Below are 14,274 nucleotides of genomic sequence, written 5' to 3'. Positions count from 1 at the left end.
CAGACCCTGCAAGAAACAGTACTGAAAGATTCGAGGCTGGGTTCTATGCTTTTCAGGATTCAGTCCTCAAACTGAAGTTCAAGTTCCTGCTGCCCAAACGAACCTGGAGCAAAGCCATTGGAGTTTAAAATCATGGTAGGTAAGTCAAACCCCATCAAACCTCTCCTACCCTGACACATCTCATACTTACAGTCATTTCACTTCAACCTAATTGATTTTAAAACTGAAGTTGAGCAACTTGTTAGTAAGTATTTATTTATTTTGCTGGGGGAGGAAGGGAGGGAAGGAGGGAAAAGTCAAGCTATTTAGCTTTCCAAGTATTTAACACAAAACCCAAAAGAGCTCCATCTGGCAACCAGCAGGACTTCTAAATAATCTAAATAGTATCTACATAAGAACCAGGCTGTCTATGGAGTAAGACAACTTCAACTTTTACAGCCACAAGAAGCCTTTATTAACATAAAAGGAAATTATAAAAAATTAAGTTAGAACAGGAACAAGAGCCTGGTGAGCTGCCAAGCGACCCTAGGAATCTCTGCACTAATCTTGAAATGCTGCTTTTGACTTGGTCGGAAGATAGCATCATACACTGTGTGGTTTTAAAAAACAAAACACTTAGGTTCAAAGGACTCTAGTGCAATAAAACCAGTTCCAGGAAAAGATCCAGATTAATGAAAATCAATATATAACTCCTCGCTTTGCAACACAAAATGATCCCCTAACATTTTAATACCACTTGGGGAAAACATTAATATTTAATTACACAGACTTCATTGAGTCATGGATGAGGCCCTGCCTGTCCACAGGTGTCCATCTTCATTAAGAAAATGGTTCAGAATGCTGCTGCTAACTATGTTAATATACCTTCAAACTACTCCTATATAAAAATTTTGATAATTCATAATTCCCAAGTAAATAAACACCTCTCAGAGGACACAGTATTTAATTTTCCAAGTTATTCACATGAAGGATTTGGCCCTGCACTTCATACCTACCCTATATATTTTTTTGCTTGCTTGCGCGTGAACCAAACCTGGTGGTGGTTTGGTGGCCTGTGTGAAATATTGTAATGGTCTTGATGCCCTTGTCAAGTTGCCACTGGGGTTTACTGTCAGTTTCTTGGGAAAAAGTCAAAGAGTGAAACCAGTGGGCCCCCAAAAAATACAAATATTGTCACGTTAACCTAATCTCTGAGGACAGGGCAGACTTGAAGCTCTGCATTTTTGCTGTCCCTGGGCTACAGGAAGAGGATTTCTATCTTTATCATTGCCCATCTGGCACCTTTCACACGCAGCAAGAACAAAGAAGTAAAATGTACTGGTCCCTGCCATCTGCTTCTGCTTGTAAAATCTAGAAAGAGCCTAATAGGGAAAGAAAAAAAAAAACATTAAAAGCCAACCCCTTCATTTCCCATCAAACTGTTGAGGCAGTTTGTACCGCAGCAGGTACACAGTTCTGCCTGTACTTCTAACACATATCAGGGCAACTTGAAGCTTTCTGTTCTCTACAGCAATACAGCCGCTCAATGCTGAGCATCCCCAACGCTCCTATGCCCCTCCAATGCCCAGCATCCCCAATGCTCCTATGCCCCTCCAATGCAGAGCATCCCCAATGCTCCTGTGCCCCTCCTAGCATCTTCTCTCGCAAGCATCTTAACAGCCCAGAAAGAAAGGTTTCATTGTTTGAGATTTGCTTTACTGGATCAGACTGTTTCATCTAGAATAGGAAAATTCCTGTGGGTTTAATAGGAGGTACTACCCTACAGATTTTCCTTTGGTTCCACCTCCTTTCCCATCAGCCACATCCCCTCTTGCTGCAAGGCTGCATACACCATGTGTTGGCTAGACCCCTTCTGTCTCTGACAGAAGTTTGGCCAAAAAGAGCAGATTTTCTGCTACTTTGATCATTTCCTGTGGTAAAAAGTGAAGGGAATTATCTGACCCATGGTCTTTTTTTTTCTTAGCTTTGAAAATAACATTTGCAAGTTCCCTTTAGTAATGTGCTTGTTTTTCAATTGCATTTTGCTGCTAGTTTACTGGTTGTCTTACAGAACTTATTTTTTTTTTTAGAATCAGAAAACACATTGCTCTGATCCTAAACTCAAGAGATTCAACTGCTGTATTAGATCAACAATGAACTTCACTACGATGAAGCCGCAACCAAAGGGTAATATCAAATTCACAGACAAAGACAAAAGTGACTTCTTCCCTGTTAAAATAATTCTTACATTTAAAAAATAAGCTTAATTCTCTTTTGGTGGGGATTGTGTTATTTTTGGCTACAAATCTGCATTGCATAATGTGTTTAGAAATAGGTTAACCCCTTTATTAAACACACTGTTAGAGTAGATCTATGACATATGTGATATAAACATCCTAAAAATACTAAGTTTTCTCAAAGTCACCACAGTTTCAGATCAGAAAACACGTCTCACGCTTGTCTGAGCCTATGTTGAAATAGTGACACTACCTGTTGACCTACATGGTATATGCATTCGGGCAATGACAGCCTAAAGGATGACACTAAGTGATCATCAGTGACCTCGATGTGACCAGCAACTGCACCCTGAAAACTAATCTACTATGTACTTTTTCTGTCCCAGAGAGTACAAAGTGAATGAACATGAATATACCTACTGAAATACTGTCTTACATTGGAATCAATACTCTCTAGGAATACATTCCAAAATAAATTATCACAATGTTTATTAAGTCTTTGCAAATGTGGCACTAGAGCATTTACAATATATCTATGATGTTCATGCTTAGCAGTGGAACCACACTCTCAACTCAGAAAATCCCACAGCGTTCATATGTATATACAGGCATTTTCCTGTTAATTATTTACTCAGGGTCCATAAAAATAGTTGTATTTGCTTGCATCAAAAGCCTTTTTTTTTTTCTTGAACTTTGCTGTGCTTATTATACAAAAGGCATGGATTTTGACAGATACTTTCTTGAGCTGAGGCCAGGGAACTCAGGGCTCCCTTTGTGTGAGTTCTATTCTGCAAAGGAATGATTGAACGTTCTGAAGCGTTAAAATTACTGTTATTTTAAAATGCTACAGTAAGTTCCTTGGGTGAATTTACCATTTGTGTATATTTTTTTCCATCAGCCTGCTAGCTAAAATCATGGCCTAGCTACAGTTCACGTTTGATTTTATAAAACTGAACACCCCCTGCCCCCAAACCCCACACTCCTCAAAAGCAAAGGGAGATCCCAAACAGTTTGCTTTCCTTCAGTGTCAAAAAAAGGGAAAAGATACATACTTATTTAATATGTATGCATGTAGCTCACTTTAAAGCATAATTACAAAGGGGGGAAGAATCTGCAGTATCCTTGTTAAGACAAAAACTGCACTAAACCACTTAAAACAAAATTTTACAACAGAAATCGGCGCTACCACCATTAATAATATATTGTCTTTCACATGCAGAGGTAATAAGGAGGCTGCACTGTGATTCATACCACCTCAATAATGTATAAATGAATCAAAAGGAATCTAATTAGTTCAGCAGCACCAAAAATTAAGTAGAAACATCAAAAGAGACAGTGGGACGTTACTTTTTTTTCTTTGTCAGACACGCTGCAGAGCTGTCCTTCAGAATCCTCTGGTTTATATCTGGAAGCAGGCCTCCAATGTAGGTCATGGCAACTTAAAAGACCTAGAGCTGAAGGATGCCGCCCTAGCACCGGTCCCCTCCCCAAACAGCACTGCCCTCGGCACCATCTCCGCACGTCCCACACGAAGTTCTGCACCATCCAGGATCTATGCAAAGGAAGGGTGGAGCCAGTTCCGCACCTCCTGTCTGCAGCCACAGAAGATAGTACATCCTGAAAGCATTACATTTGCTGCAGTCCCCTTTTCCTCCTTCCCCTCAGTGCAACTGCGGAAAAGAAGGACGGGTAGATTGGGACGGTATCTCGGCTCCCACGGGGACACGCGACAAGGGAGGGAGATACAAAGGGTAGTTGAGCGGACAACCACAAACTCTGCAGAGGCACAGGACCTCCCTGTAGACGTCCTTGGCCTCCTACAAATCCCTCCAGAGTACTACGGCTGTTTCTGCCATCCAGATGCAAAAACACGTGTCCACACACACATGTGGAGCACCTCTGAGGAAATACCTGTGGAGGCATCTAAGTCAAAGGTAGGACAGCATGTGTATGTACTTATGTATGAAAAAACAGGGAGAGAACTGTTGTTCTACACGACACAGACATGGACCTCCAGGCCTCTGCAGCATGTACTGCCAGGCATACGCTCCATCAGAGACAACATCATGAGGATGTCGTATCCCAGAGCAATGCAGCTTGGGTTGAGTTTTTCATAAAAAGTCCTAATCATGCAATTTACTAAAGTCAGGAAAATCTCATTTAAAAATAAACAAAACCCAGTATTGGGGTCCTTTACACTTAAAATCAATGAATTATTTTCTTCTAACCCTGAAGATCTATAAGGTAAGCTTTGTCCACTATGCAGTTTGACTCCCCTTTGAAATTAAGTAAAAGCATCATGTGCAAGAGAAACAATAATGCTATAAAAGGAACTCCTTTTGCTACTCCAGGACTGTTCCATATCCAAACCCAAAAGGTTTGCTTCTTCAAAGGATTAAACAGGACAATGCTTCTACAGTGAAGGTTTAAATCATGGTAACATTTTAAAGGTATGTTCACCAATAGCATTCAACATTGAACAATCTGCAGACTTATAAAAAAATAATCCAATTATGCAATGGAGCTGAGCAGACAAACAAAGCCTCCTTGCCAGAAGACTTGCTCTTCTATTTACTTTTCATGGAACATATAGAAGGCAACAGATCCCACAGGTCAACAAAGACTAGGCTGAAAAAAGCTCATTGCAGTTATGGGAACCATGTACTCCAAGGTCCACTCACATTCCCAAAGAATTCAAACAGAGGTGGCCTGGGCCTGGAAAGCTAACTTTTCCCCACTGTCTCCGTCATCAAACTCAAACTACTTTGACAGACATCCATACAGAAAGCTCCATCACAAACCTCTGCGGAACCAAAGGGCCCGCTTCGGCAAACCTCCACAATCCTAAGCAGACACGCGGAACAAGCAGAGCTACCCAGCAGGGTCAAGTTCTTCAAGAACTAAGTTAACATGGAAACTCACAGGCTTAACACAGATGGCCCACAACATCTACAAGAGTTAAAACACAAAACCTTCTCACAAGATAACAATGCTGATAGAGACAACACCAGCCAGTGCCCTGCTGCAGCAAGCAGACAGGGCGATCCCAACGCCTGCAGCACTGTCCAGGTTCCCATAAATACAACTACAGTATCTCTGTCAGAGGCGGCCAGAGGAGGAGGAGGAGGAGGGTGGTACAGAGGGAGGGACAGTATTTATGAAAATAAAAGAACTGAATTGAAGCCTCTATGCTGCTGTCTACAACTACAGTTACATTTGTACCACCCATTCCCTGGGGGAAATGACATACAATGCAAACAGGCCTGGTTGTTCAATTATTCAAGTATTAAGAGATTCACGGGAAGACATCTGAGAAACATAACATTTTAATAGATGAAATAAATACTCCAGTACATGCAAGATAAAAACTGACATTGGAAAAAAAAATTAAAAATCACTTTTTGTTATAGTGTAATTTTTTTGTTTGTTTAAACACTCACAGTAGCTTTTCCCCCAGTTTGGAAATCAACACATGGAAAACATAATCACAACCTCCAGTCCTTCCACTCCTACACACCAAATGCACTTCTAACCTAACACTTGATGCAAAATAAAAAAGTCATACAAAACGAAAACAAACAAAATAGTAGCTACATCCATCCTCTATGCGGTGGTGGGGTTTTAATCATTTCTCTTTTAAATGAGTGAGAGCTGAGGTAACCTTTTTCCTGCACAAACAGTAAAATTTAGAGGGGAAATTTTGGAAGACAAGACAAGACAAACTTTAAAAACCGCACCCAGCGCGATTAAAGCTTCTTTTTTTTTTTTTTTTTATAGTTTTTAAGACGCCCCCACCTCCCCAAATAGAAAATACTTTTTAAACAGCTGATATTACTATTGGTGTGAAGGTCTTGGTGATTAAAGGACAATTTTATCTGCAGATACTTGCTGGACTTTTAAGTAAAATAAGAAGCCCAAACCAACTACCTTTACTAGTACGCATAGTTTGAATATGTTCTGCTTCTTCACCACATGAAATCAAAGGATTGGGCTCATCCAAGCAAATTCTTTGGTATACAAAAAAAGGGGCGAGGAGGTGGGATATTATTTTCCTTTAGCAATGACTGGGATCTAAACAGAAGATGTGGGGGTTAATTCACAGAATTGGAGTTCACTGGCGGTAAAGTCCTGGGTGAAGATCTTTCTCTTAGTGCCTGAGATAACAGGTTGCAACCATCCGAGACGGCGCAAGCGGAGTTTCTCAACCTTTCCCTGTAATCGCTCATTTTGGTGCTACTTTCGGGGTGTTGGGCTATATCCCTGAGGCATTGGGTCAGGAGCACACAAGCGGATACCACACTCATGGCTCCTCCTAAGATGGCAGTTTGCACAGCTTTGCCCTCTGGATTAATGGTGGCAGCTTTACCCAAAAACTGGGGCTCAGTGGCAAAGCCCACCAGAGCGTAGACAGACTGCACCAAAGGTCCACTGAACAAGACGCACCGGTTCCTGGTCAGCTCGCTGGGTGAAGTCTTGACCTCCTTGACACATGCCAAGAGAGCTGAGGCGCTGGTGCTCATACATTTGACGCTGAGTTTGAACTGCTCCTTAGCAAATTTATCCTTGGATTTCTCACTGGCCAGCACGCAGGCGTCTGTCAGGAATTTCAAGTTCTTGGACATGTTCTGAGAAACCTCCAGCAGGAGCTGAGGGCTCATATCTGCCAAAGGGGTGGTCTTCAAGACCCCACAGCCGTGCTCCACCTCATGCCTACATCGGGTCACCTTGTAGCGATCCACCAAGCCAGGCATGGCAGGCTGGGCCCCCGGAGTCTCCACTGCAGCCAGGTAGGCAGCATGGGCAGAGCACTCAGTCAGGGAGACCACCAGCTCCCCCATCTCCATCAAGCTTTCCCCCACCTCCCCAAAGCGTCCCATATTGAGCTGGCTCTGGACGTCGTGGGTCAAGATGGAGAGTCCTTTGGTCCTGGCGATGATCGTGTCCCTGCACTTCTCGAAGGACTCACCAAAGACAGACAGGCTCTCAGTGTTCACCGGCCTGGTCTCGCTCGACAGCAGCAGCAGATCGGCCACCAGTTGCATCTTGATCTTGCAGTGGTCGCAGATGGAGACGAGCTTCTTCCTCTGCAGGGAACCGCTGCTGGGGATGCCGCCGCCGGACACCTCGCTGCTGGACTTGCCCGAGCCGCCGCTAGCCATCGCGCTGGGGGGGCACTCGCATGCCGCTCGCTACCCCGCTGCCGCCGCCTCTGCCGCCCGCGCAGTCCCGACTGAGCCCGGCAGGATCGCTCTGCCTTTTCCGCAACATCATTCCATTAATCGCCGGGAGGCAAGAGGGGGCTCTGGGCGCCGGGGCCGCCGCTGCTGCGGGGAGCGAGCTCCGCCGGGGCGCCCGCCCCGCTCGGGCGCCAGCCTCCGCTCCTAGGGCGCTCCCGCGGCGGGTCGGCGCACGCCGGGAGCTCCGGGGCCCCGCTCCGGCATCCTTTAGCTAAAAAAACACTATTTTTTTTCTTCCTTTTTTTTTTTTCCTGCTCCCCTTTCGCACGTCGGCTCCGCTCCCTTCCACCACCTCCTGCTCGAAGTTCCCCTCACGGGCCGGAACCCCCCAGTGCTCAGGGCTCACCCCTCCGAGTCGTTACCGTGCCCCGGCTCCCCCGGGCGGCAGCGCGGGCCGGGCGCAGCTCGCAGGGCCGAGGGGCGGTGGCGGCTGCGCACCATGTGCCGCCCCCGGCGCCCGCCGCGGCCCCGCGCCGCCGGCTCGCAGGAAGCGCCGCGGAGGGTGTGGCCCGCCCCGAACGCCACAGCCCGCCACAGCCCCGCCGCGGGCCGGAGCGGGGAACAGGAGCAGAGGGGAGGAGGAGAGGGGCCGCGGCGGGGAGCCGGGCCGGGGTGAGGGGGGGAACAGAAAAAGAGGGGAGAAAAGCACAAAAAAAGATCCACCGGATCCGGGTGCTGGGGGCGGGCGGGATCCGTTCCCCTTCCTTTGCCGCTGCCTCACTCCTTCCTGCCTCGGTCATTCACGCGGCCGCTGCGAGCTCGCTCCCCGCCGCCGCGGCCCATGCCCCTCCGCCCGGCTCCCGCTGTGTGTGTGTGTGTCCGCTGTGTCGTCCGCTGCCGCCGCGCCAACTTAGGCTCTTCCCGCAAACAAGGGTGGTGGCTCCGGGTTGCAGCCGCGGATGCTGCGAACCGCCCGGCCTTGCGCTGCTCCTGCCATGTTCGGCCGAGTCGCCAACTCCCAGGAAAAAAAAAAAAAAAAAAAAAAGGAAAAGAAAAAAAAGGAAAAGAGGAAATCTTGGTTTAAATTCCCGTTCTCAGGCGTTCAAACTATTGGGAAGAGGCGGCTGCGGCGGCTCCGCCGGCCAGACGCTGCATGGCTCTGGGGGAGGCTCCCCCCTCCCTGTTGCCTTCGCTGTAACCTCACTTAAGCCTATCGAAATCTTTTGTGCGGTGTCACCGCCCTTCGTTTAAATCCTGCCCTCCCCCCGCCGCCCCGCTCCACGCCCGCCGCCCCTCGCTCCTCCCCGCCCCGCGGGGGACAGCAGCGCCGTGCCGCGGCCGGACATCGGGCGCTGAGCGGATGCCGCGGTGAGGGGGGCCGAGGAGCGGTCCCGGTGCCGCTGACCCGCCGGTAAGTTCGATGCCCCGTCACAACTCGCGGTCGGGGGGAGCGCGGCTGTCAGCGGGTGGAACGGAGCGACGGCTGCTCCGCTGCGATGAAGCCCGCTGGCGTTCCCCGGGCTGGGTGCGCTCCCGTTTAGCTAAACCCCGACCTAATGCTGCAAACACGGTACGGGTTGTTACTACATCTTTATTTACATATTTCCCTCGGCGCTGGTCTTGACCCATTTTTTTGAACCAATGGGAATGAACTTGGCACGTTTCTGTCGGGTTTCTGTCATTGCTTTTGAAGGCTGGTTACCATTTGTTAGAATTTAGCAGGGAAAATGTAAACCTATGGACACCAGCTGTGCACGGAGAGCCTCTGCAAGGACCGTGTTCGCCTCTGGTCCACTTCCACACTGCAGCACACCAAGAACTTTGTTAGACGGTTCTTGAAAAAGCAAGACATTACTGTCAGTAAATCAGAGGCCTCAAACGCCACTGAACAATAATAAAATTACTAATTGGGCTGGAAAAAGTTATAAGAGGATGGATTTAATGCTGCCTGGAATGCCACTAAAGGGAGTATATAGTTTGGGAAATGAATGTGATGAGGATATGTATGTCCCACACATCAGAGTCTCTCTTGTTAAGCAGTATCTCCATCAACATAATCCTGCTAATCAGAGTTTATGTTGAAACCACACCTTACATTTGTAACATTTTGCTGCAGCTGAAATAATAGCATTCTCCTGCTCCTTCCAGGCAGCCTTCCCTTTTAAAGTTAGCCTTTTAATTTTAGGCATTTACAGCATGTTTAGCAGGCTACAGAAATCCAGGAATACATTTGTCCCAGTTCGCAGCTCCGTTAGCGTCCTGCTGCATCCATACTACGTACTATAAAAGTGACCTTGAAATAAATGAAAATTGGACCAGACTCCTCACTTGCAGACCAGCGCCAACAATGTCCTGGCACCCGCGGAGCCCATTTAAAATGCTTCAGACAAGTTTATTTGTACATGTTCTCAGCCATTAGCTAGAGGAACCCTTGCCCTTCTCTACAAGCTTGTAAAGTGGAACGTGAGTGGCAAAAATACATATGTGAAAGCAGAGGGTTAACAGGATGTGAACTTCTGGAGGGCGGGGGGAACCCTTGCCATGAAGCCAGGCTTGAGGAAAAGGGGCAGATGCTGGTCTTTGGGTGTGTCAGAAATATGGCACTTCTCCACCCAGCCCTCTTCAAAGGAACCCTGTGAGGGAAATTGTGTTGACTTGAGTCAGATCATTGCAGTTTACAGGAAGGTTGTGATCTGGGCCTAAACAAATTTGGCTCACTGCCAGCAGCTTGTTTTCAAAACTATAAATAGGGATGATTTCAGAGTGCTCAGAAAAGTAAAAATCAATGGGCAGGAGAAGGCGATGGAATTGTGTTTCAAAGTATTTCCAGTTATGTCCTTAAACGAGGCACTGAGATATTACGTAGCGCGAAGAATGCCTCTCATAAATATTAACCTAGTTTATTTTTAATGAGGATTGACCACATTTAATTAGGTTTTGAAAGATTTTATTTTGGAGAACGTGGGTCTCACCCCTGGCTAGAAGAGGTGTTAAATGACCTAATAATGTTTTCCATTTTTAGATGCTGCTGCCCGCCATGATGCTCCATGTGATTTGTGCCATTCCCCAAGGACAAAGTGGAGAGATCCTGGGTTTGGACAGTTCCTGCTGTGGCTCCTCCACCAGCCTTCCTCCCACCTGCCATCACCAGCTAGGCCTTAACCCGTGGCAGCTCCTAGCAGCTGACAGGGCCACCAAAGCACTTAGTAACTGCTGTAATACAAAGCAAATATTCTTTGAGCTCCTTTAATCCACTGATCCTGTTCTTATCAGACTCAGCATTAGCAAGGGGTGAGACCAGTCACCACTGTAGTCATGTAGTAGGTGTTGCTTGTGGACAGTCTCCAGGGCAGACTTGGAATCATAGAATGTTTTGTCTTGAAAGAGACCTTAAAGATCATCCAGTTCTAGTCTTGCCAAGTGTCATTTTCCTCCAGTCCTTGCTGTGGATGTTCAGCTCTTCTGCATAGGAAAGGCATGATGAAGAGTAACCTGATTTGTACTGTTTGAAAACAGTGTCAAAAATTCCACCTTAATTGGTCATTTTGCTATGGATGAGGCATTTCTTGTAGCAGCTGCCTGTTGGAGCCTTCCTGCAGGCTGCGTTGGTGCCTTATACATACAAGATCACTGTTAGTCTGGGTTTACCATCCTTACTATTTGACCATAAACACAGAATCGTACTCTAAAAGGCAGCCTTAAAGGCAAATTCTATTGGGTAGAACGGAGGATCAGGTAGGTACATGCTTTAAAGTTCCAGTTGATGTTACCTGTGTGATTTAGGAGGAAACTTTTACTCAGTGATGTTTGGGGTGGGTATTTCTTTCATAAGTCTTTTGCCCATCTCTCTCAAGAGGAATGCATGCATACCCATTTACTTCCCGGCTGCTGAGTCCAAAGGTGACCTGCAGGACTCAAGCAGCAATTTGAATTGGTGTAGAGGCTTATAAGACATGAAAATCAGCTGTCCATGCTTGGCTGTAAAAAGATTTCACTGACAGTCTGAATGAACCAACTGTGGGGCTCAAACCAGCAGGCATTGTCAGATACAAGGGATTAAAAGGCTTTTTAATGTGGCTTAGTAGCATACAGAAGATTGGCTTACTTGTATGAGCTCTTCTTTCGTCACACTGATCTTTATTTTGCATTGTGCTTAGTACAAGAGAAACTAGAGGCCGAAGTCTTTTTCCCTAAATCACCTGACAGGACTTGGCCCTTTTACTGCTTCACAAAATCTGGGGGTTTTATTGTGAAGAAGGAATTGATTTTGCCAGTGTTGAGTAATAGCTGAAGAATACCAAGTTGTAATAATTTTATGAACTCTGTATGTGGCCAGGTTCGTGAGAGGAAGTTACTATGGAATGGGTTATACTACTTCATATTACTTTCCTGTGTAGACGTATCGATCTAACTTAATAGGGAGCTCACTGATGAAGGAATAAAAGGCAATTTGTTCCCCTGTGTCAGTTCTATGTGGCTAAACCCATGAGGTGGTAATTACAGAATGATAGCTCCAATTCCGAGGGATGCAGCTGCTTTGTCAGGCTGAGAGCTAAAACTCAGAGGAGGATAAAGCTGGCAGAGACTGGTGGATGAAATAACACAAAGGCAGACTTTGCAGAAGGGGCTGTAAGAAGCTGGGCCACCCTCTCTGCAGCAGGGGAACGGCAAGTCAGACAGAAGGAAAGGCAAGTGTGTTGACTGGTTTATTGTTTTTAAGATCTATTTAGTCTTAAATGGTTTGGTGCTAAGTAAGTGTTTTGTGGTCAATACCTACAGGTATTACTTCAGGAGAGACTGAAACTGTGAGCTCTGGGTCTGTCTCAGGTCTGCAGAGGTAATTATGGGTAAATCGCTAGGGATGCAACCTGAGACTGGGCTGTGTGTGGCAGAAGAAAAAAACAGCAAAATGCAAACACAGTCACAATGTTTATTTTTAATTCTTTGAAAATGACTTTGTTTAAAAATAAGTAGCTTTTAGAGTAAGGGGCTTTCACAGACAGGTTTAACCTCAGTGTTTTGATAGGTTTCATTTTATATATGGCATAATCAAAACCACAGCATCAAAGGTAAGAAAAAATTTATTACACAGATACCAGTAATGTAGATATGTCAGTTATGTCTCAAAGACTGCTCAGCTCCAGTTGCTCAACTGAGAGGTAATACAGCAGAAGTGGGTTTATTTTGTTGTCCTTCTATTCACCATTTATTGTACTGTTGTTTTCACCGCTTACCATATATAATTGATTGGTTCTCCCCTGCTGTTACCATGGATATTTAATACATTGATATGGAAAGCAGATGCGCTTTTATGGAAAGGAAAACACAGCTACAAAATTCTCTTGCACAGAATGGAAGGGTCTGCTATATTTGATGTTGATACAAACAGTAGTGGCTTTCTGCTTCATGTTCTTATCTACCATCAACACATCTGGATGTCCATCCTATACCTCATGTTTCATGGCACTAGCGCCTAGGAGGGCATTACGTGCAACATAGCTCCTTGTGTCCATTTTCCCTCCTGAACATGCAAGAAGGGCCAGGCACAGGTTTGTAGGCCAGTCAGCTTGAAACTGAGAAGCAATTGCTGTCAGAGTGGTAAATGCTGTTGATTAGAGTGGTCCATGAATCCAAGACCCTCCCTTCAGGCTCTTAGGTCTGGGGTTTTTTGAGATCAAAGGAGAACACAGTATTTTGAACAAAATGTGCAAGGGCCCACCCTTCCTGAGCTGCACTTCTGGTAGATGTTCTGTCCTGCAGCTGCAATACTCCAGAGAAGGGTTTGGTTCCTCCTCCCCCTCCTTTTCTCTTAAATATGTATCATGAGAGAAATTTAACAGATGTTTTCAGAGGAGTCTCTGATCCTACACTCATTGTGCCTGTGTGTTCTATGTGGAGAGCTGCTGATTTACCAATTTAAGTAAGTCTAGCACCTTTAATTCATCAGAAGGTCATGTAATATATTACTTACATTAGATGTAGGTGTCAAAACTGACCTGTAAACCTAAAATTAAATTGGGACTACAAAATTAATTTCACTTAGATTGTGGAAATTAGACTATAAACGGAATTCCTGTGGGAACTGTGTAAACCTTCTTTGACATTGATTTAATGTAACTTTAAGTTGTGTAAGCAGTACAGAGTTTTAACCAGCACATATTTGTAGCAAATCTTGCAGTAGGATGAGTATTAACAGGAACATTCTGTGGTGTTTCTGAATGTAATGATTACAGCGTAGAGCTTTATTACAGCTTTACTGCAGTCAGGCGTTGTACTCCCTTCCCAAGCCTCAGAACACAGGTAATGTTACAAAGCTGATATGTAGTCTGTCAAATACCTCCATTCAGTCATTAAGCTTTAATTCATAAAGTGCACATGCACAGGACAGTATACAGTTAGGGTAAGAATTTATTTTGTGGTCAAAACTGAATTTGGAATCTGAATGTCAAGGTTAATACCTGAATCAGAATTTCATATCCAAATCACAGTAATTAGCCCCTAATTTGGGAAAATTTGGAATCAAAAACTTGAATTTTTCAAACTGGACCCAGGAATTCAAGGTCTGATTAGTTCTGGGACAAAAATCTGCATTCTTTTAATAGATGGCAAGTGAGTGTGCTTGTTTTATGCATGCAGTTAATTTGAGGACTGAAATTATTCTGAATCACTCAAATGTTCATGCTCCAGATTACAGCAGATTTTGCTTGCTATGCTGCTAGTAACAGTACTAAAAAGCATATTTTTTCTTTCTTAAGATACAGAAAGACTCTGTTTTTTAAAGATAACATGTTCAGGTGTTCTCTGAAGGTGACAGCATTCAGAGGTCTCAATTCATGCATGCACTGTCTGCACAAGAGCTCATGGATGAGACTGTTTCTGCA

General features: G+C 45.2%; 1 protein-coding gene across 1 annotated transcript; it reads right to left on the bottom strand.

Moving 5' to 3' along the window:
• Positions 1-5,526: 5,526 nt before the first annotated feature.
• Positions 5,527-8,950, bottom strand: TLNRD1 (talin rod domain containing 1). The gene has a single exon (XM_061446814.1). It carries the CDS (start codon positions 7,373-7,375, stop codon positions 6,308-6,310), a length of 1,068 nt encoding a protein of 355 aa, XP_061302798.1. The 5' UTR covers positions 7,376-8,950; the 3' UTR covers positions 5,527-6,307.
• Between the last annotated feature and the right edge of the window lie 5,324 nt (positions 8,951-14,274).

Source organism: Pezoporus flaviventris, unplaced genomic scaffold (assembly GCF_033815535.1).
Source record: "Pezoporus flaviventris isolate CSIRO_AGI_PZ_B2104156 unplaced genomic scaffold, CSIRO_AGI_Pfla_v1 ptg000006l, whole genome shotgun sequence".
NCBI lineage: Eukaryota > Metazoa > Chordata > Aves > Psittaciformes > Psittacidae > Pezoporus > Pezoporus flaviventris.
This window is presented reverse-complemented; position numbering and strand designations above follow the sequence as displayed.